The sequence below is a fragment of the Cyprinus carpio genome, chromosome B4 (assembly GCF_018340385.1).
Source record: "Cyprinus carpio isolate SPL01 chromosome B4, ASM1834038v1, whole genome shotgun sequence".
In the NCBI taxonomy this organism is placed as follows: domain Eukaryota; kingdom Metazoa; phylum Chordata; class Actinopteri; order Cypriniformes; family Cyprinidae; genus Cyprinus; species Cyprinus carpio.
This window is the reverse complement of record NC_056600.1, coordinates 18,601,321-18,625,476: the sequence shown is the minus strand read 5'-3', so window position 1 is coordinate 18,625,476 and position 24,156 is coordinate 18,601,321. Positions and strand designations below refer to the sequence as shown.

The following is a 24,156-nucleotide window of genomic DNA, read 5'->3' as shown; positions in this document are numbered from 1 at the left end:
CTGACAGTGAGACTGAGTGATTAGAAGCGGGATTTAGACAGTAACGAGCCCGTCAGCGGTGCTGGTGGCTAGCAGCCTCCATGACACTTGATCATCAAACACCGGAGAGAGCTTCCGCTTCAGCTGACCTCACTGCGAGCGCAGATAAGAGTCCTGCTTTTCAGAATACTAGCTCGGACCGACTCGCTTTCAACTAGCATCTTTTGCTCATGTTTATTTGATTTCATTTTGGACCCCTAAAGGCGTGTCTTATTAATAATAAAGCTATTATTTGCCCTTCAAAATCTTATATTCCTCTTGCCTAATGAAAACCCTCTGGATATCATTAAAACCTGATCACTTCGTTTCATTTCAGAAATATATATTTTTTGTAAATAAGAGACAGAATGAGAGTTTTGAATGCACTTTAATGAGTTTAAAATAATCTGAAAATTAAAGTGCATCAAAAAAAAAAAATTCTAATGCAATTACAATAGTTTTTAAGTAATAATCAGTACCAGTATGCAATTCACTTTCTGTTCAATTACTTCTTAATAAATACCATCAATATGTAACACCACAATTAATCCAGTGCATTTATGATTTGAAATGAAAATCAATTCCAATTCCAGAATTTGATACTTGTTGTAAAATTAAAAATTCAGTCCCACCTATCAATTCCTGTGTGCGCATCTTTCTTTTTTTTTAGGTGGCAAAAAGGGGCTGTTTAAAATGTATTTGTCTTTGAATCATTCATTCAAGAGATTAATTCAAAAACACTGAATCATCCAGTAATGAAACAAGTAAATCTTGAGTGAGTCATTGAATCATTCCCTTCATAAACTCCATGAGATTTTGTTTAGTGGCCTAATGTTTTTTTCTACAGAATTGTGAGAAAACCACACACACACACACACAAAGGACTATTTTTCACACAAACAGCTCATAATCGAGTCCAGTTTTTATGTAGCCGGCTGATTTTTGTTCATGGTATTCAGCGGCAATTAAATGTTTTGCAAAAACAGACACATAATAAATATGTTTGACATCCTCATTTTTTTTATTTTTTTTTTACATTGGAATCGAAATCAGAATTGATCAAATTCAAACTATACCCAACCCTATTCATGATCATTATTTCAGGAGTTAAAATAATTATAGTAATTAAACTTCCCTTTGTCTTTCTGAATAATTATGCCTCATACAGTACGTACACCGTAACACCAAACTATGCTACATTTTTCAATACAAATCCACAAAAATCAGAAGCAGAGCACAGTAATACACGAGATCAATATTGATTTAAATCATCTGTGCTCACAGTCATTGCAAAAAAGAAAAAAAGTAAATAAGTGATAATTCAGACCTCTACCTTTAAGGCATAGCTATCTATTTCTCAATTTCAAGTGCAGCTAAAACTATTTCTAATAGCTTAAAAAATAAAAAACCTGAGCATTTCACACAATTCAAGTAATTCTACACTGAGATGTTCAAGCTCATGAAAACAGCATATTCACTCACCTGATGAAATCTATGTAGTGTACAACAGTGATTAGCAGTTTCTTCTTTATATTAATATTTGTAATAACAGTCCTGCTCTACCTGGTATACTTCTGTAACCCAGAATAATAAAACATTCCTGGACTAACAGACTATTTTTATGCAGTGTTTCTAGAATGAAGAAGAGAGGTGCTGGAGGAAAACCCCTGGGTGATGTTTCTGGAACTGTTTGGCCAGTCTTCTCTTCTGTTTGACGGACAGACCGTCACTGTGAGCCATGTGATGCTTCAAACTGTGGAGAGTGGCTTTATCTTTGTTCTCCTCATACTGCTGGAGCGAGACCTGCTGGCAGAATCTGAACACTGCAAAGGCAAAAAAGGAAACGTTAAATCAAATCAAAGCGGAAATCAGTTTTATAGTGAGTTTGGAAGCAGACTTACGTGCTGCATTATCTCGATCCCTCCCTTGCTGCAAGGTTTGTAGTGTCTTCCTCACAGTCTCAGTCAATGATAAAGGTGTCTAGATGCAGGAAAGATAAAGGATTAAAAGTTGTGTGAATTGCACAGAATTTTAAGAGACAATGTATAAGTAAAAAGGTTGTTATCTGAAAGAGTTGTGTGTGATTATCCATGAAGAACAGCAGCAGTTGCTCACACTGGACACGAGTCATTTCTTTACTCTGAATCACAGCCTTCACAAACGTCTTGCTAACCAAAGTCCTGTTCTCAATCTGTTTGAACACAAATGTTCATTCACATCATTCATTTACACAGTTTTCCTAAATTCAACCATATAAAAATAAAATAAAAAAAAAGAAAAGAAAGTGGATAAACTCCATACATTTTAAGTGAAAATTTAGGCTGTGGATTCAATTTACAGTTAATAGAAAAATGTACACTACAGTTTAAAAGTTTGGGGTCCAATGCATAAATTTTTATAAATGAAAAAAAGAAGAATTCTGCCTTCTAAAAAACTTTTTGGGATAAATTCCTAATAATTCACTTAATTTTTTTTTTTTTTTTAGTATGAACCCCAAAAGTGTAAATACAGTATATACACATTAATAGAAGAATCATAAATTGATAAGAGGAAAACTGGATCAGAGAACTACATTTATCTTTATCTTTTTCTATGCCAATACATAACCAGGTCACCGTGGTTGCGATGAGACGAGCGCAGCGGCTCCGGTTTGGCAGGTGAGGACAGAATACAGTCTAGCATAGAGATCTCAGCCACCTGTAGCAACTGAAGTAACGCCTGCTGCCTCCAAACGTCCCGCACCACTGAGACAAAGACAAGAAGAGACAAGTAAAGACTGTTCACATCTTGCATCCTTCCTTACTGCTGTCTAATGGTTTGTCAATGGGTAACACTTGGAACAAAAACATCTTTTAATATCAGACCCCTTCAAAATTAATTTCAAACACATCAGACTCCATTCAAACCTCTTTAGACCCATTTAGATGCCATCAGACCCCGACAGACCACATCAGGCCCCTTCATAACCCATTACACCACATCGAACTAAATGTATACCTCATCAGAGACCAAATCCGACTCTATTAAACCGTAAAAGACTACATCAGAACAAAACCAGCTATTGTGTTGTCCTGTGATGTAACATTTAAAATCAGAATGATGTGTAGTTTCACCTGTTTTTGACAGGAAGCTATTGGAAATGGCAGCATGATTTAAATCCGAGGGCACAGATGGGTGCAGGTTTATATTCTTCAGTAGTCTCTCCACTCTTCTATCTGTCGATCCAAGAACCAAAGGGTTGGAGGTGGTCTGCATTTCTCCAAACCTACAAAAATACAGCACACAGCCTAAAGGTAGAAGTAGATGTTCTGCATGAGGTGACTGAGAACCGCGTCCACCGCGTCAGAGCCGGTGAAGCAGTGTTGATGGACGCGCAGGTGCTGTCTGCGGGCTCCGAGCTCCACCTGCGTCCGCAGAGCCTCTGTGATGTTCTGCCACAGCTGAGTGGCCCTGAAGGGCCCAGAGAAACCTGAGAGGCATCAGGACAAATTGAGAAAGTCTTTAAACACTAACAAAAGTGATCAAAACACCACGGTACCATGGTATCTAATATATCGCTGTAACTTTTAAATACCATAATTTAATATCATACTACTTTATAAACTTATAAAGCCTACTGCATTATATTTGATACAATCATTTCTCAGACTTCTAAATTATTAACACTGCTGCAGCTGTGGAAGCATACAGTTAACTAACAACATGAGGCATCATATAAATCGTGTGTCTGTACCTGACAGGTGTTTATTCTCTCTAACACAGCTCTGTTCAGTCTTCTGAACCGCGGAGTCAAATCCCCCGCCATCGCGGCACCGGACATGGCGTCACACGCTCGGCCCGTGACGCACATGGATGCGATGGCGCTCTGATCTGAGATCAGCCGCAGTTCTATCGTCTAGCGAAGCTACAACGCAGTTATAATTTACGAAGAAAGTGGATAACGCCCAAACCTAAGAATATGAACGAACAGTAGATTACAATCGTATGTAATTTTATAACTATATACTAAATTTTAATGTAAATAAATTAATAGTTCACATGCTAATGTCATGAGCACGGGTATATCTGCAGCAATAGCCAACAATACACTGTATGGGTCAAAATAATTTTTATTTTATGCCAAAAATCATGCGGATATTAAGTAAAAATCGTGTTCCATGAAGATATTTTTTACATCTCCTACCGTAAATATATCCAAACTTCATATATGATCAGTAATAAGCAGTGCTAAGTACTTTTTTGGACAACTTTAAAAGCGATTTTCTCAATGTTTTCTTTTTTTTGCTCCCTCAGAATGCAGATTTTCAAATAGCTGTATCTCAGACAAATATTGTCCTATCCTAACAAACCATACATCTATGGAAAGCTTATAAAATTATGACTGTTTTTTTGGTGCAGGGTCACATCTACATTTCCGAATGCATTCATATGCTCATTTGTATTGACATATGCGGAATAGAAGGAAGTTCTTTTTACAAAAAGCACTTATGTGTATCATATATATATATATAATATATATATATATATATATATATATATATATATATATATATATATATTTTTTTTTTTTTTACATTTACATTTAGTCATGTAGTATATAGTATATATATATTTTTTTATTTATTTATTATTATTATACGTGTAATGTGTATTAATTTTAATGCACGTTCGTTTCCAGACAAGGACTGAGTGAGAGATGGACACGTAAACATTAGTCACCATAGGCTCCGTTTAAACTGGTTCACAGCATTCGCGTGTGTCGCTGCCGAGCGTCTCTAATCAAATCTCGAGATGTATTTATTTATTAAGATGAGAGGTGTGTTAAAGTGACCCTTTTGTTTTGAGCGCTCCGGCCTCGGCGGCACCTCGCGCGTCCTCTCAGGCGTGACGTCACGCAGGGACACTCCACGCGACAAGTGCAGACAAGATGGCGCTCGCTGTTGTGCCGCAGAAGTAAGCAGCGCTTGACGAAGAACCAGGTTAGTAAAATATCCCCCATTCCAAACCGCTCCGATCATATCGCGTTCACGCTAGCGGCGGAAATTAAACACGATCAGTGCATTTCAATCGCCCGGCACCTCAGCCTCACTCCACTGCTGTGTGATCTTAGCATTAGCGCACTAGCACCCCGTGTGCTGCTTAACTTTCCTTTATAACTGGCTGATTAGAGACACTAAACTAGCGGAGCTGCTCCGATTTAACCCGGTTAGCTCTTTGAAACTAGGTAAGTTAGATGAAGGTTAGCGCCTAGCATCATTCGCGCGCCTAAACACCTTCAAAGTCAAACTGATAGTTATAACTAGTTAACTGAGAGCACTATGGGTGTCCATCCTCGTTTAATTAACAACCACAGATCAAAATTCGAGTAAAAACATAGCGATAAAGACCAGCACTGGCTGTGCGGTAATAACTTCTGCAAAGCCACATTCAACAGCAGTGCGCTATCCTCGCGTTTAACCTTCTTAACAACACTAATGTCAGCAAAGGTGTGTTTCTAGGTTGGCTACTGGTTTGTTTTTGTTTAACACACGTGGGGCCCGGAGAAAGCGGGGTGTTATTTTGGTAGTGACACCGATAATCAGGCGTCCGTGAAGCCAAATAAGGGACTTGTTTGCTGAAGCCGGGTTGTTTACCTGCTCGCCGATGTTTACCGGCTTGTTTAGATTACAGATTCACTAAAGCACCATGATACACGTCTACAAACCCTGGTGTGTCATGTAAATACTGTGGGAAATATGTTTAGAGTGACGTACAATACCATGCTGTTTGAATATGGTGATGATTCAGTGTTATGATGTATATCAGAAAACTACAGCAATTCTGTTTGGCCTTTGATAGTACATTTTTTATTGTGTGTGTGTGTTTATGTAAATAGTGTGTGTGTGTGTATACAAAGGTGCTATCAAAGGTAGTATAGCTAGTATTACTGTGTAAATAAATATCCTGGTACACAACATGATTGTGGTAGTTATTAAATATTGTGGTTTATATCAATGTAAAACAGTTTTTATTATTATTATTTATTTTTGGACATGACATACCATGGTATTCTTTAAATTACCTTGGAGTATCTGAATATAGCGATCACTCAGTATCAAGTGTACTTCAGTTTACCACGGTATTACTGTGTTGGAGAGATACAGAGATTGTTAGTTTCTCTTTGATCACTCTGTGTGTGTGTGTGTGTGTGTGTGTGTGTGTGTGTGAGATGGCGGGAATAGATTCTTCCTCCTGTAGTATCGGCTCAACCGTGTTCTTGCGCAATAGTTTTATGATGGCTCTGTTAAACTGCTGTCTTAAAATAACCTCATGTGCACTGTGTGTATCTCAGGGTTCGTTCTGTTTCAGAAGACACTGTAAACAGTGACACACACACACTACCGTTCAAAAGTTTGTGGACCGTAAGATTGTCTAATGTTTTTTGAAATAGGCCTAAGTCTTATGCTCACCAAGGCTGCATTTATTAAATAAAAAACAGTGTATATACAGCGAGAGAGAGGGAGAAATATTATCACAATTTAAAATGTACAAATCTTTACTGTCACTTTAAAAATAAAAAAGTCTTACTGAACCCTGGACTTTTGAATGATTCTGTACTTCTTGTTTGAAATATTTATGACTATAAATAATTTAATGAATGAAGGATAGCCCTACTTCAACAAAAAAGCACACATATATTTTCATCTGATCCATTTTTTGTTTTCTGCAGATTAACCATCATGCCTTGGGAGGAGCTGGTTTCACTGCTGGCTGCCGTCACCATGGTGATGTGAAGGGGGCGGTGACTGACTGTGATGGACAGGTGTAAGCACGTGGGTCGCTTAAGGCTCGCGCAGGACCACTCGATCCTGAACCCGCAGAAATGGCACTGTGTGGACTGCAACACCACCGAGTCGGTGTGGGCTTGTCTCAGCTGTTCGCATGTAGCGTGTGGACGCTACATAGAAGAACATGCGCTTCAGCACTTTAAGGTGTGATTAAACGATGAGTTACGTACAAGTAATTGATATATTGTTTAAAATCATTTAATACATACAATTTATGCAAAAAATTGGGTGCTGTTCTTATGAGATTCATTAAATGGTGAGACATACACTTCATTTTTAGATATAAAGACACATCTCTTGTACACTTGACCCTCTAACACTGGAACTCTATTCTATAATAATAATAATAATAAATTGGCCCTCTTACACTAGCTCTATCTATTCTATCTCATTTCTATCTGATTTTTTATTATTTGTATTTATTATATAAATTTATTTTATTGGTTTTGATTGCTTCTATTGCCCTCATTTGTAAGTCACTTTGGATAAAAGCATCTTCTGTGATAAATGATTAAATATATATGTAGGTATAAACATGTTTACATCTATGAAAAATGGTAAACCTGTATTTAGATTATGTCTGATTTTCAAAAGACTGTTTCTTTGATGTTATATTCATATTGAAGTTTATTTGTCTATAGGAGCAGCACCACCCTTTGGCCCTGGAGGTGAATGAATTGTATGTATACTGCTACTTATGCGATGACTACGTGCTGAATGATAATGCGACGGGTGACTTGAAGCTGCTGCGTAGCACGTTAAGTGCCATTAAGAGCCAGTGCTATGAAGTCACCACGCGCAGTGGCCGCACCTTGCGCTCGTCCTCGGCCGCAGGAGACCAGTTGTCGACCAGCACGCAGGAGCTGCAGTTGCGTGACGAAGACCGTATGTTCACAGCGCTGTGGCACCGCCGTCGTGCCCTGATTGGCCGTGTGTTCCGCTTGTGGTTTGCACAAACAGAACGGGGGAAGAAGCGATTGGAGGAGGAGCGGCAACAGGAGGAAGAGGACGAGAGGAAGCGGGAGGCACGGGAAAGAAGGCGGCAACTCAAACGGCAGCTCAAAGAGGAGCTGGAAAGCGCACCTCCGAGGAAGAGCCATCGCATTCGTCGACAGAGCCTGAAGGCAGCTTCTACGGATGCCACGGCAGTGTCAACCAAAAGCACCAAATCTGTGAGGCGTAGGTCTGCTCCCGCTCGTGTCTCCACCCCTACTCCACGGACTCCTAGAGAGAGAATGCCTCAGCAGAGGCCCCGCCCACAACCCAAGGCTAAACGGCCTCGGGCCCCAACTCCTAAAACAGGGGATTCGCCTATCAAACGGCGACCCACTGTGACTCCAGGAGTGACGGGTTTGCGCAACCTTGGCAATACTTGCTACATGAACTCGATATTGCAGGTTCTGAGTCACTTGCATGTATTCCGGGAGTGCTTTTTGAGGCTAGATCTGAACCAAGCACTAGAGCTGCTAGCCTCTGCGGTCAGCCGCAAGTTAGGACTCTCTACTCAGCGCGTGCCCCAGCAAAAAGGCTCCAACCAGGGGTCAGGGCTCAGCGGAGGGGCCTCCCGTTCGCGCAACATGGAGCTCATACAACCTAAGGAGCCCAGCTCCAAACACATCTCGCTTTGTCACGAGTTACACACACTGTTTCAGGTGATGTGGTCGGGCAAGTGGGCTCTTGTGTCTCCGTTTGCAATGCTGCACTCCGTGTGGCAGCTGATCCCGGCCTTCCGGGGTTATGCACAGCAGGACGCGCAGGAATTTCTTTGCGAACTCTTAGATAAAGTACAGCATGAGCTGGAACGCACCAGAACGCTGACACCTGCCACTGTTCCGGCCAATCAGAGACGGCTAATCAAACAGGTGCTCAGCGTGGTCAACACCATCTTTCATGGCCAGCTCCTCAGTCAGGTAGAGTTTGCACGCACATACAACGACGTAAGCTGATTAACATGTAAACATTAGGCCAGGAACAAACTCTACGAAAAGTACACAGACCTGGCCAATGGATTGCAAGTGTGCAGTCTTGTTGTTCATACTTTACATGTTCTTGCATTGCTGTGGTAACAAACCTCTGTACTCAAGGGAGTCATAGAGTTACATTCAAATGTCAGAGTTACTTTCAATCTGTTGCTCCCGCTTGTCAGTAGTTCACCTGAAAGTTCCTGTCCCAAATGGTGTACCTATGTAACTATCCACAAGGAGGGCAGGGTGTCCACTTTTGCTCCTGAAGGGCCAAAGTTCTGCAGAGTTCAGCTCCAACTTGTTCCAATACACCTGCCTGAAAGTTTGGGTTAGGGTGTTTTATTTGGAGCTAAACTCTTCAGGATAGTGGCCCTCCATTGCTCACCCTTGATGGGTGTCAAACTCAATTCCTGGAGAGCCACAGCCCTGCAGAGTTTAGCTCCAACCCTAGTTAAACACACCTGATCCAGCTAATCACGTCCTTCAGGCTTATTAGAAAAACCCATGGTTTGTGTGTTGGAGCAGGGTTGGAACTAAACTCTTCAGGGCTGCGGCCCTCCAGGAACTGAGTTTGACACCCCTGCCGTAGGGTGTCCCATTTGACATTTCTAGTTTTCAGAAGGGTGCTCAAAAGTGCCTCTCTTTGAAGCTGCTATAGGCCATTGATGTGCATTTTTGTGGAGCCCATGTTAGTACATGCTTGGCAAAAGTGCACATAAATGATGACAACCCAAAAGTCTATGTGAAATTATGAAGGACAGAAAGGGATTAGGGTGGCATTTGGGACAGGGCCAAAAAAAAAACTGATAGCAGAACACAATGTACACTGGATGTTGCATTCTCAGTGTTGCCACAAAGGGTGCTGCAGTGGGTACTACAACATTGAGAAAGCCACAAATTTCAGATGCTTCAGTTTGATTTAATTTGCATTCACATACTTGAATAGAGTAACCTTAATCACTTTTTCAGATATCAGATACAATTTTCATAGGTATTTTTCTCTTTTCTGTTAGGTGAGGTGTTTAGCATGCGATCATCGCTCAAACACAATAGAGCCCTTCTGGGATCTTTCTTTGGAATTCCCGGAACGTTACCACAGCAACAGTAAGGATGCTGCACAGGTTCCGTGTGGGTTGACAGAGATGCTGGCCAAGTTTACAGAAACTGAGGCTTTGGAGGGAGCGATATATGCTTGCGACCACTGCAACAGTGAGTTGGAAACACTAACATCCAATGCAACTTTAATGAAATGTTTGGGATAGTAAATAGCTTGCAGTTTGAAGGGGATATCATGGCACTTAAAGGTGAAGTGTGTTATTTTTGCACCAGTAGTGATCAGTAAAGTGGATTGTTACACGGTTACCACCCAGCGCCCATCTTTTGATCGGCCAGTCAAACAGATAACACCTAAACTCACATCAATGGCCAAGTCTGAAGTTGTTGTTGAGATGCTCAAACAAAGAGAGCAATATTTTGAAAGCGTCACAGTGTTTACACTCTTCAGGATATCAACACTTTAATTGCTAACTTACAGCCGTCTAAACATTAAACTGGGATAAAAGAAAGTACTACAGTATCAGAAGAACACACCTTACTTTTAAGTTTCACCTCAAAGGTTTAAAGCTCCCTCTGAGGAGTTAATCCCGCTCATTCAAAATACTTTAATGCAGTTTTTGTTTTGCTGTCTTTTTGGCAAACTACGGCGATTCTGTTCAAAGCAGGTGGTCTTGACCGAAGCTCAAAAACAGCTGATGGTTCACAAACTGCCTCATGTTCTCAGGCTGCACCTCAAACGCTTCCGGTACACGTTTACATAAACATGAACTACTTTCCCAGCTTTGAGCTTGCTGTTATCAGTCGGATGTTAATGCGCATGTGTGTATGTTTAGGTGGTCTGGGCGAAACCACAGGGAGAAGATTGGTGTTCACGTTCAGTTTGAGCAGGAGCTGAACATGGAACCCTACTGCTGCAAAGACTCCAGTAATGTACCCCACCCTCAACACTTCCTCTACCAACTCTCTGCTGTCGTCATGCATCATGGGAAGGGATTTGGCTCTGGCCATTACACTGCCTTTTGCTATAATACAGAAGGAGGTAAAACATGATTCTTTTCATCTGCCACTTTTGAATGGCCTGCTCTGTCAAGCTGTTGTACTTTTGCAGGATTTGTGCAAGGATACTAAAAGAGGGCATGAGTATTGTAAACCAACTTATCCTTTTTCTTTTTAGGGTTTTGGGTGCACTGTAACGACTCCAAACTGAGTGTGTGTGCCGTGGAGGAAGTGTGTAAGGCCCAGGCCTACATTCTCTTCTACACACAGAGAAACCCTCAGGACAAAAGCAAAGCCAGTGACCTCTGACCCCTTCTGAGTACCCCATGAACCACAGAGACTGTTTGTTTTGTACATTCTGTTAATACAGTTTTAAGATGGTTAGCTCCTTTTTCTAGTGTACAGCAAATGTGGCAGGTATGCTTTTGTCACGCACACTTATGCCTTACAGTTTTACAACTGACAGATTTCGGTAGGAGGCATTCTTGTAGTGATTGTAGCGTTCGTTTGTGCGTGAACGAAGGGAGTGAAATTGGTCCAAGTCGGCAGCATTAATGCCACTCTCATCGGTGTCTGTTTGTATTCCTGATCGTTGTCCACAAACCAAAGTCGAGTTGTGAATGTGTACCGAGCCTGAAATGTTTGTTGCGTCAGTATGAAAGAAACGGATGTTTTTTCTCTTCATATCACAAGTGTTTTAATATCTTCAACCATACTTTTAAAGTGCCCTGCCAAGTCAAATCAGTTTAAAGATGTTGAGACTTTTAAACAAGACTCGATTCAGGAATTCTGCTGTCACCTTCTCAGAATGTAGTTTTATACCTGGTATTTGGGTAGAGATTTCTTTTTTCCATTTTACAGGAAAATGTAAAAGACTTTTTCACCAGCAATAGACAATGGATGCTGTTATATTCTCCCCCTGTCTGTGTGTGGCGTTAATGACTGTTCTCTGTAGTCTGTACAATTTTGTTGGATGTTTGTGCAACACACACACACTTGCTCAAATATCTTACGGCGTTTCCACATCTTGTGAGTTGTTCAAATCCATTTTCCTCCTCCGCTTTTGAGCAGGTGTAGATGTAAAACTATGCAAATGGTTACCTCAATTCATAGAGAAATTTACCTCAATAAAAGGAGAATATTTTTTCATTTTTCTAAACAACTTGTCACCTGTTTTCTTTACCGTTTTAAAGATCGTCTTGAAACTTTGGTGAAATTAAGTTTCTATGAAATGTGCATGTCTCTTGATACTTTAGAATTTTTTTAAACTACCAGAAAACAAAGATTTATTCATAAAACATGAGCAGAATGCAAATTCTTTATAAACCATTCTTTCATAATTGTCACGTGTAAATCATTCATATAACCTAAAACTGTTGTGTAAATTGTTTCATTATACTAAAATGTATAAAAATGCGTAATTTGTTCACAAAACCTAAAAACATTATTGCGCAAATTGGAGCATATAATGAGTAAAACTACTGTACAGCTGCATCGTGCCATATGTAAATGAGTACAAGGCATAAATTATGAATAAAATCATTCTTATGTAATTGTCTCATTCAATGCACAAATAGTTCACAAACCTAAAACTATTTTAAATGGCTGCATTGGACTAATTTCATAAAACCATTCCTGTGTAGTAACGGCAATGAAGAAAATGTCTGGAAAACCTAAAAATGTTCTTGCATAAATTGCCGTATACAATGCAGAAATTACTCGTAAATCTAAAAATACTGTTATTCAAATAGCTGTTTCATGCTAAATGTGTACATTTATACAATGCATAAATTAGTAAAACCATTAGCCTATGCAAACTGTAAATAATTCTTGCATAAATTGCGCATACAATTCAGAAATTAGTCATAACATTTACACCATTTTAATTACAAAATAATTTTGAGCGGAGTTTCCTCATTATGTCAGCTACAATTTGAACGCGATTTCAGTTTCAAAGTTTGTGCTCTAAATGCTACTGTCACGAATAATAATCATGCAATAGCCTGCAATGAAAGATTTAACCTGTAAAGAACTACAAACACTTTGAAGTATTGTACAATTTATTAAGTCCTTTTTTAAAAAATTATTCAGGGAGTTCAAACTGTAATAGGTACTAGATGAGACAGCCATTTGATATTATACAAATACCAAAAAAAAAAACTGTAAAAGCTGTGCGCTTTACGGATTTATTTCCTGATGAATTTGTTTTTCTCGCAAAAGCCCTTCAGTGACGTGTAAAGCCAAGCAGCCATACTCTTTACATTCTCTCATTCACTACACAGAGTACAAATGAGTATAAAGTCTTTATCTTTATCACTTCGGGCACTGACTCGTACCCATGCATAGTATTTTCATGCCTTACTTAATGCGGAGTATTTCCTTAACAGCATTTCGGGTTTTAAACTAGTTTATTCTTTTAAGAATGCCTATATATGTTTGTGTATGTTTTTGCAAGGGGCTGGATTGCGAGTGTTTATGCATATGTACGTCTCAGTAGTCGTCTCCGCGGCTCACGACTTCCTTGCATGTAGGTCTGAGCAGGATGGTGTGTTCAAACTGAGCCGTGTACGAGCCCTTGGCGTCACAGAGAGGGGGGTAGGGGTCGATGATGCCCAGGTCACACAGGTTCTTCAGGGCCATCAGGTACTTGCTTTCACCCAAACGGTCGAGCCAGCGGCGACAGAACGCCAGGGTGCCGAAGTTCTCGTTCACCACGTTTAGCAAGTGCTTTGCCCTGGGCAGCCTGAAGTTCATTAAAAAAAAGCATACAAAGAAAACTATAATAATTGTATAGTAATTGTTTAGAAATCATTCTGATATAATTGTCACATCCTATGCGGGTTATTTCATAAAACTTAAAAACCGAGCTATAAATTGCTGCATTTTACTTAATGCATAAAATTAGGAAATTGTTCAGAAAATTGTTTATATGCAATGACAGCATTCAGTGTGTAAATAGTTCGCAAAACCCAAAAGCATTCTTGCATAAACTGCAGTGTTTAATGGATACACTGTTCGTAAACCTAAAAGTATTGTGTAAATAGCATCAAATAATGCATTAATCGTTTGTAAAGATAAAACTTGTTTAAATAGCTACATTGTGCTTAATACATGTAAAACGAGTAAATTCATAAAATGCGTTAATTACTAATAAATCATTCTAATGAAATTGTCGCATGTCGCACTTACATGTAAAATGAGTAAATTCATACAATGCGTTAATTATAAATCATTCTAACGAAATTGTCGCATGTCGCATGTTTTTAGGTTTCTGCGAACAATTCTCTCATATAATGCACAAGTTATTCATAATTCGTAATTAAAAGTTGTGTAAATAGCTGCATTATGCTGAAGACATTAATGTAAAATGTGTCAATGCACACAATGTGTAAATTATTAATTAAGCCACCCTTACGAAATTATCTCATTTAATGCATAAATTGTTTGCCATACCTAAAACATTATTGCATTTAATGCATAAATTATTAATGCATACAATGCGTAAATTATTAATAAAACCATTCTTATGAGATTGTTGCATACAATGTGAAAATGTTTTCAGTTCTCGCGAACAATTTTTACATATCATGCATGAATCATTCCTAAACCTGAAACTGTTCTGTAAATACCTGCATTGTGGCAAAATTCATAAATGTAAAATGCGCAAATACAAACAACACAAAAATTATTAATAAAACCATACTCATGAATTTGACGCATTCAATGCAGAAATTGTCAAAACAGATGCTACTCTTACCTGATTGGCACATGTCCAACATCAAAGTTCTTCATGTAATGTGAGCAGTCCATGTCATCATGAACCACTCCTTTACCAGTGCTGCCGAACGTCTCGATAGCGTACACCTCCCCCTCCTGGACATGAATGGAAATTAATAGAGAGGCAGTCAAAATATTTACACATTATTCTATAAACATGAAAATTAATGTGATATATTCCCATTTTAGTCTTTCAACAATATAAATGTCTGAGTTTCTCAGAAAGTATAATTACAATGTGTACAGAAAGTAAACAACTTGCGCAATTAGCTTTTTAACACTGCAGTAAGCAATGACTACATGCTAGTATAAATGTGCAGGATACTGTGCATCATTTGTATCCTACTGTACACAAATAATATTGTATACCAAATAACATAAATCCTGCCTGTTTTATTTTTAAAATACATAAAATTGTAACAACAAAAGTTTCTACTAGTATACTACATTGTTGTCCCTTGATCTCATGTTATTAATAAAAATGGCTGCTTTGTTTAGTTTAATTGCAGTTTTGTGTGGTAAAAATGTCAATATGATCAAGATAGATATTAAAAATTGCAGCTGATTTTACTTACTAATATTACTTTATGGTTTAAAAAAGCTGAACATGAATTCCAGAGCAAAGCTTCAGTTTTAATGGTAAAGAGTGAGGAAAGAGGTAAGCTGATAAACTTTTAATATTTGACATTTTACGACAGAAATGGTAAACAACCAACAATAATATCTAGTGCAAACTACTCTACTTTTTTGTTCAATTTTATCATTTTGAATAGAAAATATGGTAACATTTTATTTTAAGGTCCGATTCTCACTATTAACTAGTTGCTTATTAGCATGCATATTACTAGCGTATTGGCTGTATATTAGTATTTAAAGCACATATGAATGCCTTACTCAGCATGACCATATTCTAGATCCCTTAACCCGACCCAATGCCTAAACTTAACAACTACCTTACTAACTATAAATAAGCAGCAACTTAGTTAACTCTTAGTTAATAATGAATACGTGTTCCTTATTCTGAAGTGTTTCCGAAAATACATGCTATCATTCTTTCATGATATACAACGGATGTGACGAATCAAGAAACATTAGGCATACGTTTTGTTTAAGGAATTGTGATCATGTTAAATTTCAAGACAAGGTTACAGCCTTGTTATGGTTAATATGTGAAAGGTCAAGGTGAGTGCATTGCATTATGGGATACAGATTTTCCATGCAGTATGACTCCGTACTGCAGAAATAGTAAGAGGAGTAATCTGGTACGCTAAATTGAAATGTACACCAAGATTAGAGAAAGGTGTGAAATTCCATGCATACTGTGCAAAGTATAAATACTGCATAAATAGTAGTAGTATTATGCTATTCTGGACATAGCCAAAGTAACACAGACACCTTTAAGGCAACATAAAATGATATGACATCAAAAAACACACACACACCTCCATTCTGGTGGCTTCTCCTCCCTTCACTATAGGCACTGTTTTACCAGCATGTATCCGATACTGACCAATAGAGTGTCCGTTCAGATTCCGAATAGGTTTGACTGAGGAAAGACACACAAAATGAGGTGCCCTTAAGGGATTAAAATTAGTATTAACAATTTGCAATAAATAATGCAGAAGTATCAATACCTTGATACGTTTTGCCATCTATTTCAACCTCGTAAGACTCCATCACTTCCTGTATTGATTCTCCAACATCACAAAGACGCACATCTATACCTGCACACTGTGGAAAGAAAAAAGTTATTTCCGCACACACACACACACACACACACAATTACTTTATCATGTCAATCGCACACACACTCACCTTGATGCCCGTGTTGGTAGCATCTCTTACAGCCTCGAGCAAGCGGTCATACTTTGGATTGAAGGTGACAGTGAAGGCACAGTCAATGATCCTGCCTAAAACACACAGTACGTTTTTATTCAATAAAAATCTTCTTAAAGGGTTAGTTCATCCAAAAATGAAAATTAGCATGTGTTTTACTCACCCTCAAAGCATCCTAGGTATATAATACTTTCTTCTTTCAGACAAATCCGATCGGAGTTATGTTAAAAAATATTTTCTTGCTCTTTCGTGCTTTAGAATGAGAGTTGGTGGGTTTTTTTGCTCAGCAGTCCAAAAGTAGTCAAATAAAGCGTGCACATCCATAATAAAACGTGCCTCACACGGCTCCAGGGGGGGAATAAAGTTCTCCTGTAGCGATTTGAAGCATTTTTTTATGAAAAACATCCATATTTAAAACATTATAAACACTTTTCTCTCACTTTCGCTGACTGTCATACGAGGAAGACGTTCCAGTGGATGATGTAGCACATATTTGTCGCGAATGCGCCTGTGAGATATGCTAGTCTCGCGAGTTTGTTTACAGGAGCAAAGGAAGCCAAGTTTCCTTACTTTACCAAAGGAAAACCAGTCTCTTCTTGGCTTATATCGAAATCCTCCAACATTTTTTTTTAACAAATCCTTGTTTTAATGTTCTAATTTGTGACAGGCGTTTTGTTCTGTTCTCTCTCCGTCGCGCTTCCCCGTTCGTTACTGATCACCGGCGCGTGCGCAACGCATACGTCCTACGCCATCCGCCGGAACAGCTTGCACGTATGATAGTCAGCAGAAGTGAGAAAAAACTATTTATAAAATTTTAAATATAGATATTTTTCTTACAAAAACACATAGATTCGCTACAGGAGGTCTTTATTAGGCACGTTTTATTATGGATGCACGCACTTTATTTGACTTCTTTTGGACTGTTGGAATTTTTTATATAACTCCAATTGGATTCATCTGAAAGAAAAAAAGTCATATACACCTAGGTGCCTTTATTATTATCAGTGGCATCTCAGCCAGACCACTTTTTTAAATCAAGGTGACTCCCATATAGCCATACCGTTGATGTGTGTGCCGAAATCAATCTTGCACACATCGTCGTACTGGAGGACGGTAGGGTCTCCAGCGTTTGGTGTGTAGTGAGCAGCACAGTTATTCAGCGAGCACCCGGTAGGAAACGCCAGCCCTGCGTTCAAACCGTTCTCTTTGATCAGCTTCCTACTGCAGTCCTCCAGACGCTCACTGACAAAACATGAAAATAGGATGTGTTATGAGATGGCAACTATGACCTATGTCATTAATATCAAAAACAACTGGCTAATTTGGACACTTGGGCTTGATTTCTTTTAAGAATAGCATCATTTCAACAGATATTGTTAGGTATCATGTAAGTTACTGTACATTTTTGAATATTATTAACCAATTTGTTTTTTTTGTTTTTTACACTGCAGGTGTACAGATATCAAAGTCATAATGGGCTCACCAGATGTCAATCATAGTCATTCCAGGTTTGATCCAGCTTCTTACATATTGCCGCACCTGTCGATGGGCTTCGGCCGCCTCCCGGAAGTCATTCCACATCTCCTCATTGGCTTTATCCATCACTTGCTTCTCCTCATTGCTCATTCTCCAAGCAGCGCTACGGCTGAGAGGTCCAAAAAAACATTTAATGAAGAACCAAGTAGTAACTAGAACTAAGTATTTATTTAACCTTTATCATATAAACACTTTTAGAAATGGAACTGTAAATGTTTCTTCAAGCCATTATTTGGATCGGACAAGTCTTATAATGTCTTATATGAGGTATTTGATTAGCTAGAGTAAAATGAAATGGCTCAGTTTTGTGGATGTGCTATTAAATATTGCACCAGGCTGTTAAATAGAAAAAGAAATAATAATAAAAATGTTTAAATGAAAAATAAAAACTAGTGTATGTAATTAAGAACAATATAAATTACATTGAAAAATAATTATAAAAAGTAAAAACAGAAAACGAAAATGAATAAAATCTGTTGGGACATTAGTTTAACATCTGGCTAGTCAGGTTAAAAAAATGAACTTATAATTGATTAGATGTACCTCCTCTGATGATTACGGTTTAAGTTAAGGCAAAGTCAGGTCAAGATCATAAATTTATAGCCCATAAATATCTTCGAAGACTGCTACAGGACTCTAGTAAGAGACAAGATGATGTGAGGAAGTTTAAGTTTATGAGCTGTTCCTCGCACACATAGTGTTCACAACTATTTTTGGAGTACTTTAGGCGCGAGGGAACATGAGTGACCTCTATGTCAGTAGTCTCGGCGATATAATATTACACAGAGCACAGGGTAATATGAGGTAGAGCGGTCCGTAGACAGCACAAGGTGACCTGAGGGGGCGTTAAAGAGTGTATTCACATTGAGAAAAGACTAAATATCTTACCCATCCTGAGATGGAGGGTATTCACACTCCTGACCCACAGGAAACACACTACTGGGGTACAGATCACAGATGGGGATGGATGGAGGGTCCGTTTGGGTTTTGGCTAGAGGAGAGACGGTAGATATCAATGTGAAAACAAGATCTTCATCAAATGCATTTAAAGGGATAGTTCAATCTCGTTTCATGAATTTTATCTGTGGATTGTGGAACTTGAAAAGAAAATATTTAGCAGAATGTTCACGCTGCTCTTTTCCATATAATGTAAGACTATGTGTCCACCAAAGCGTTAGCCAGTTGAAAATGCCTTTTTTTAAGTTGAGACACTTTGGCTGCTATAATACGAAATATCCACTGATTTCGTAGCCAGTTTATTTTTGAATAAAAAAATGTAGACGCAATGTACTTCTTCTGGTATGGAGCTTATAATATGACAAAACTAACTGAATTTGTATTGTGTAAATTTGAATTATTGACAAGTGTCAATCTTCAAACAGCGAATGTTTTGTTCTGAAATCTTAGACTGCAAATATCCAGTTTTTAAAAATAAAGCTTCAAGTTTTCAAGATGAAGAGGAAATTCGGAAAATCAAATTCAATATTCTAAAATTCAATGCGCAGAAATTCAGATCGTATAGAAAGTAGCTCAGAGGTAATCCACAGGGAAGAGTAGATGATCTCCGAATAGTCAAACAAAGCATTTTGGCCAATTAGCAGTTTTCTGGCGTGAGCGTGTGGTTCAAGATCTGCCTGATCATGAATCGCTCAGAGGTAGATGTAATAAGGTAAATGAAATAAATGCATAGCACCTCGTTACACTCCTGGTGTTTTAAAAAACGTGGCGCTGCCATTGAAAACAATTGAAATAAAATATACTAGCCTCGAGAAAAAACACTTTGGTGGACACGGCCTATAGAAAGCTGTCTGTGTGGATAGCTTGTGGCCATCATTTCAAATGTTCCTACAAGGCCATTCTCACACACACACACACACACACACACACACACACACACTAAAACCATCCATGCATGAGATGCTGAAAAAAGAAACTGAAAAATCAAATATGTCCATCTAATGCATGTTTTCATAAAAATAAAAAATAATGGAAAAGCAATGCATTAGAATGAATGTTTTAATGAAATGTGAACAACTGTGTAAACATTCATAAGTTGTGAGTTGCCTATAACACCTATAATAATATACTGGTTTCATATTAATATTATAATTTTTTGTATCAGTTGATATGAGATATTCATTGTACTCATCATTGCCCCTCCATTTTTAGTTTTTAGATAACCTTTACCTCTTAAAAAAAAAAAACACTCAATTATTACTCTAATAATAATAAGGAAGTTACACTAATAATTCACCGTTGAATGTTATCTTTAGTAAATTAAAAAATGTATCTATTTTTCATAATGTAAATTAAATTAATCCTGTTCCTAAAGATCAACCTTTTGAACTGAAGATTGAACGATTGAAAATAAGTTTGAATAAATTTTCAGAGAAAATATTACCATATGAAGGCCTGTCAGTTACCTGTCAATGGAAAAATGAACTGATAACATCAGTTTTTCATGGTGACTTGAACCTTTTATGTTATGACTCTGATAAATATCTGCTAAATAATGTCAAAGCATTTGGTGACCTGCTCAAAATCCCCTGTTGAAAAAAAGCCTGCACTGCAGGATTTTCCCAGAGGCACAGCGATTTGGCGTTGGGCCAGTCTGCTGCATTGGCAGTCAAACACGCTCCCTGCTCCCTTCAACACACACACACACATCTCACTGAATCGCACCGAGGTCCCCGTACCATCACACACTCAAAGGTGCTGCACTGACACGGTCCCGTTCACACTGATGATAACTGATTACTACTCATTTCTCTTCAGCGGTCATTATCTAACATCTTGTCCAATCAGCAAAGAGCAAGGGCATTCTGGCAACCAATGAGCTCTGCTCTGACTCTGGTCCTGCAGGGAACACAATGTACAAGGAGATGAGAAAAGAAACTTACGTCCTTTCTTCTTCTTTGTCTTCTTCTTCTTCTTTTTCCCAGAGACGTTGTCAGCTTCCTCACCGTCTGAGACACAAGTGATGTGAGATTAAACTGAGAACATGTACTGCACACTATATGTTCTGTCAAATGATTAATCACATCCCAAATTAAAGTTTTTATTTACATAATTTGTGTGTACTGTAAAATATTAAAAATAATTAAAAAGTCTATAATATATATATATATATATATATATACACACATACATACAGTATATATTTTGAAAATATTTACACGTATTTACATGTCTATATATATATATATATATATATATATATATATATATATATATATTCATATATATATTCATATAATTTATATATGAATATATTTAATATATAAAATTTTTTTTTAAATAAATATAAACACACATGCATGTATGTATTTGTATTTATTATAGTATTATTATATGTATTATTATATAGTATGTATTATAGTACACACACTTATATTATGTAAAAAAAATGTAATTAGTTTTTGACAGCACTATATGCATATATACATATAAACTGGGGAAAATAAAATTTTATAAAACTATATACACATAAAAAAACTATTAAAAATGAGGAAAAAAAACACAACAAAATTACTAAAATAAAGAATAATGGAAAATATAAAAAATAAGACAAACTTGAATTAAACAAAAAAGGTCATGTGACATTCTGTATACATAAAAAGAAAAAATATGTAAAAATTATAAAATTAAATATTTTTGTGTGTGTGTGTACTGTATTTATTACTCATAATTGTGTAAAAGTGTGTATATATTAGAAAAACACAAATGATAAACATTTTCTGCCGTGGTATACTACATTGCTGTGACTTGACCTTGAGACCTTGAGTTATTTTTGAAATATAAAATTATATTTAGAATTTTAGAGTAATAACACATGAAACTAGAGGTGTTATTCTCCCCCCCAAAAAAAGGAAAGTGGCAAGATAATGTCGAACATCTTGATTACATTCATTTCATTCATCACAACTGTACTGCATTGTGAGATACAAAACCAAAGTAAAGGAAATATAACTGGTAGTATGAACAAACACAGTCTGTGTGAATGAGAGCGCTGAAGCACTGTAGGAGAACAACGGTAAAAGAACTAGAAGACGTGCGTTTGAAAGCTGAATACCTTCTTCTCCATCCTCTTCTCTATCTTTCTCATCTAGGTTCTGCTGTTCGGTTTGTTTCATCCTCACCTCCACCTCGCCGTCCTCACCCTGCTCGCTGTGTCCTGCTGCAAAGTCACACACACAGGTGAACAAGCCCATAAGCAAAGGAAGTGCTAAGTGTGCCAGATACATCAGCTGCAGTCTCCAGCACTCTCTCTGTGTGTGTGTGTGTGTGTGTGTGTGCGTGTGACAGGGATGTGAGTAACTGCTGTCAGTTTGGAAGCTGTCCACAGCTTCATCTCATATACTGGATCTATATGACAGCAAACTTGGCTCAGAACAAGCCTGAGAAACAATCTGCAGCATCATATAACCTTGGGAGGGCAACACATCAGACCTGATGATGCAAGCACACAAAACAGTGCATACTGTAAAAGACAAGTGTGTGCATAGCAGAATTTGACATAACCTCAAATAAGAAAGGTATTACGCAAATCAGACTGTTTCTCAAAACTCAAGAACTTTAATAGCAACATTAAGTGGCCATCACACTTCTGCCAGGCTGCTTGCAAACTTGTCCGTATAATTTCAAGTATTTATTTATGGCTAGCAGCCTAACTAGGCATCATTTCAGGGATGTTTAAGGTTAAAAACGAAGTGAGCTGTCTATTTGGTTTGCACTTTGGGCTCAAAACTTTGAGGACCACAAGCAAAAACAGCATTTTCAGCATAATATTATTTAATTATCATAATATAATATTATGATTAATTATTAATATATATATAAAATGCTAGAAATCTAGGAAGCTACATAAAAAAATAATAATAATACATATAAAAATAAATAATACAAATATTATAAAAGTATATTTCATATATAAATATTAAATATTTTATGTTAATAAATTCTAAGTATGTTTTATGCATTTTATAACTTCATAAGAATATATTAAAATTATTTTAAAGTAATTTCTATAGGATCTCAAAATAGCCTTTATGTAATTTATAGTATTCTAAAAGAAGAACGAACGAAAAAAAAAAAATACATGTTTGTAATAAAATATTTCTATAAATTTTATAGGTATAAAGTATATACAAAAAGTATAAATTATAAATATAACAATATTTGATATTTTATATAAATCTAAAAATATATCAAAAGCATTTCTTTAGGAAGTCAAAACAGACGATATGTATTCCAACCTATATCTAAGAAAAAAAAAAATAATACATACAATATGAATAAATATCTAATAAATAATGAATAAGTAATATATGTAAACATTTATTGTAAGTATTTTTCCCAAAACATCTCAAATAAAATTCCAAAGGTTGGAAAAAACTTTTTATACTGTTTCTCTTACTAATACTCGAGCCAAAAGTCAGACAGATATAGGACAGACCCAGTCCTGTCTGGAGTTAATCTGAGACAGTAGGCAGAGTTCACAGCTGAGGATTTAAAGCAGGGGCCTCAGCACTCACTTCTGTGAATGAAACACTCACCGGAAGCGGCGGACTTGCCTTTCTTCTTTTTCTTCTTCTTCTTCTTGGCGGGGTCGGCTTCTTCTCGTTCCGCCGCGTCCCCGTTCAGGATCAGCGTGTCCACGCCTGGCTGCACCGGCAGCGGCTCCGTCCCGTGCGCCTCCATGATCGCGGACGAGAGTGGAGAAGGACCGATGCCTTGTGGGAGGAGCCGAGAAAAGCTGCCGAATCAGCTGAGCGCGTGACGCGGAATGACAAATTACCATAGACTCCTACTGTGGCGAAGAATAACCTCATGAATGTTAATTAGATGGTCATTAGATTGGCCAGCTGACTAGCGCGTTCTGCGTCTTAGCCAATCAGATAAGACCATTGCGCAAACGTCACTTCACATTTAATTCACATAATCAAGCCATACACATTGCGCGGAATATTAATGATGGAAATCCATTCACACAAAAGTTTGACTACGCAGGTTTATTTTTAAATATCCAAAGCGTATATAGTTACATAATATATATATATATATATATATATAATATATATATATATATAATATATATATATATATATATATATAATAGATTAGGTTGTGTACGTATAAATTAAAAC

At 37.5% G+C, this 24,156-nt stretch overlaps 3 protein-coding genes and 1 pseudogene across 6 annotated transcripts in view; 1 reads left to right on the top strand and 3 right to left on the bottom strand.

Annotated features, from left to right (window-relative positions):
* The window catches only part of LOC109074604 (SCY1-like protein 2), an 18,942-nt gene extending 18,771 nt beyond the window's left edge, over nucleotides 1-171 (bottom strand). Inside the window, exon 1 of one of the 2 annotated variants that reach the window (XM_042722305.1) lies at nucleotides 1-171. This exon is cut by the window's left edge and continues 16 nt beyond it. The gene's annotated coding sequence lies outside the window, so the exon portion shown is untranslated. The other variant, XM_042722306.1, reaches the window with a different exon arrangement.
* Nucleotides 172-1,261: 1,090 nt separating this feature from the next.
* Nucleotides 1,262-3,922, bottom strand: LOC122137124 (annotated as a pseudogene).
* A 55-nt stretch (nucleotides 3,923-3,977) lies between these two features.
* LOC109074600 (ubiquitin carboxyl-terminal hydrolase 44) lies at nucleotides 3,978-12,020 on the top strand. 2 transcript variants are annotated; one of them, XM_042722300.1, is made up of 7 exons: nucleotides 3,978-4,000; nucleotides 6,728-6,989; nucleotides 7,487-8,755; nucleotides 9,823-10,018; nucleotides 10,502-10,610; nucleotides 10,699-10,904; nucleotides 11,040-12,020. In XM_042722300.1, the coding sequence occupies exons 2-7, from the start codon at nucleotides 6,813-6,815 to the stop codon at nucleotides 11,168-11,170; spliced, it is 2,088 nt and encodes a 695-aa protein (XP_042578234.1). In that variant the 5' UTR covers nucleotides 3,978-4,000; nucleotides 6,728-6,812; the 3' UTR covers nucleotides 11,171-12,020. The 2 variants fall into 2 exon arrangements, with proteins under 2 accessions (XP_042578234.1, XP_042578233.1); XM_042722299.1 differs by lacking the exon at nucleotides 3,978-4,000 and adding an exon at nucleotides 4,795-4,997.
* An 883-nt stretch (nucleotides 12,021-12,903) lies between these two features.
* Nucleotides 12,904-23,801, bottom strand: metap2a (methionyl aminopeptidase 2a). 2 transcript variants are annotated; one of them, XM_042722302.1, is made up of 11 exons: nucleotides 23,566-23,801; nucleotides 22,083-22,187; nucleotides 20,911-20,976; nucleotides 18,899-19,001; nucleotides 17,958-18,119; nucleotides 17,535-17,716; nucleotides 16,454-16,548; nucleotides 16,273-16,369; nucleotides 16,081-16,184; nucleotides 14,619-14,734; nucleotides 12,904-13,604 (listed from the first exon to the last, which is right to left on the bottom strand). In XM_042722302.1, exons 1-11 carry the CDS (start codon nucleotides 23,708-23,710, stop codon nucleotides 13,352-13,354), a joined length of 1,428 nt encoding a protein of 475 aa, XP_042578236.1. In that variant the 5' UTR covers nucleotides 23,711-23,801; the 3' UTR covers nucleotides 12,904-13,351. The 2 variants fall into 2 exon arrangements, with proteins under 2 accessions (XP_042578236.1, XP_042578237.1); XM_042722303.1 differs by having other exon boundaries at nucleotides 23,584-23,787.
* Between the last annotated feature and the right edge of the window lie 355 nt (nucleotides 23,802-24,156).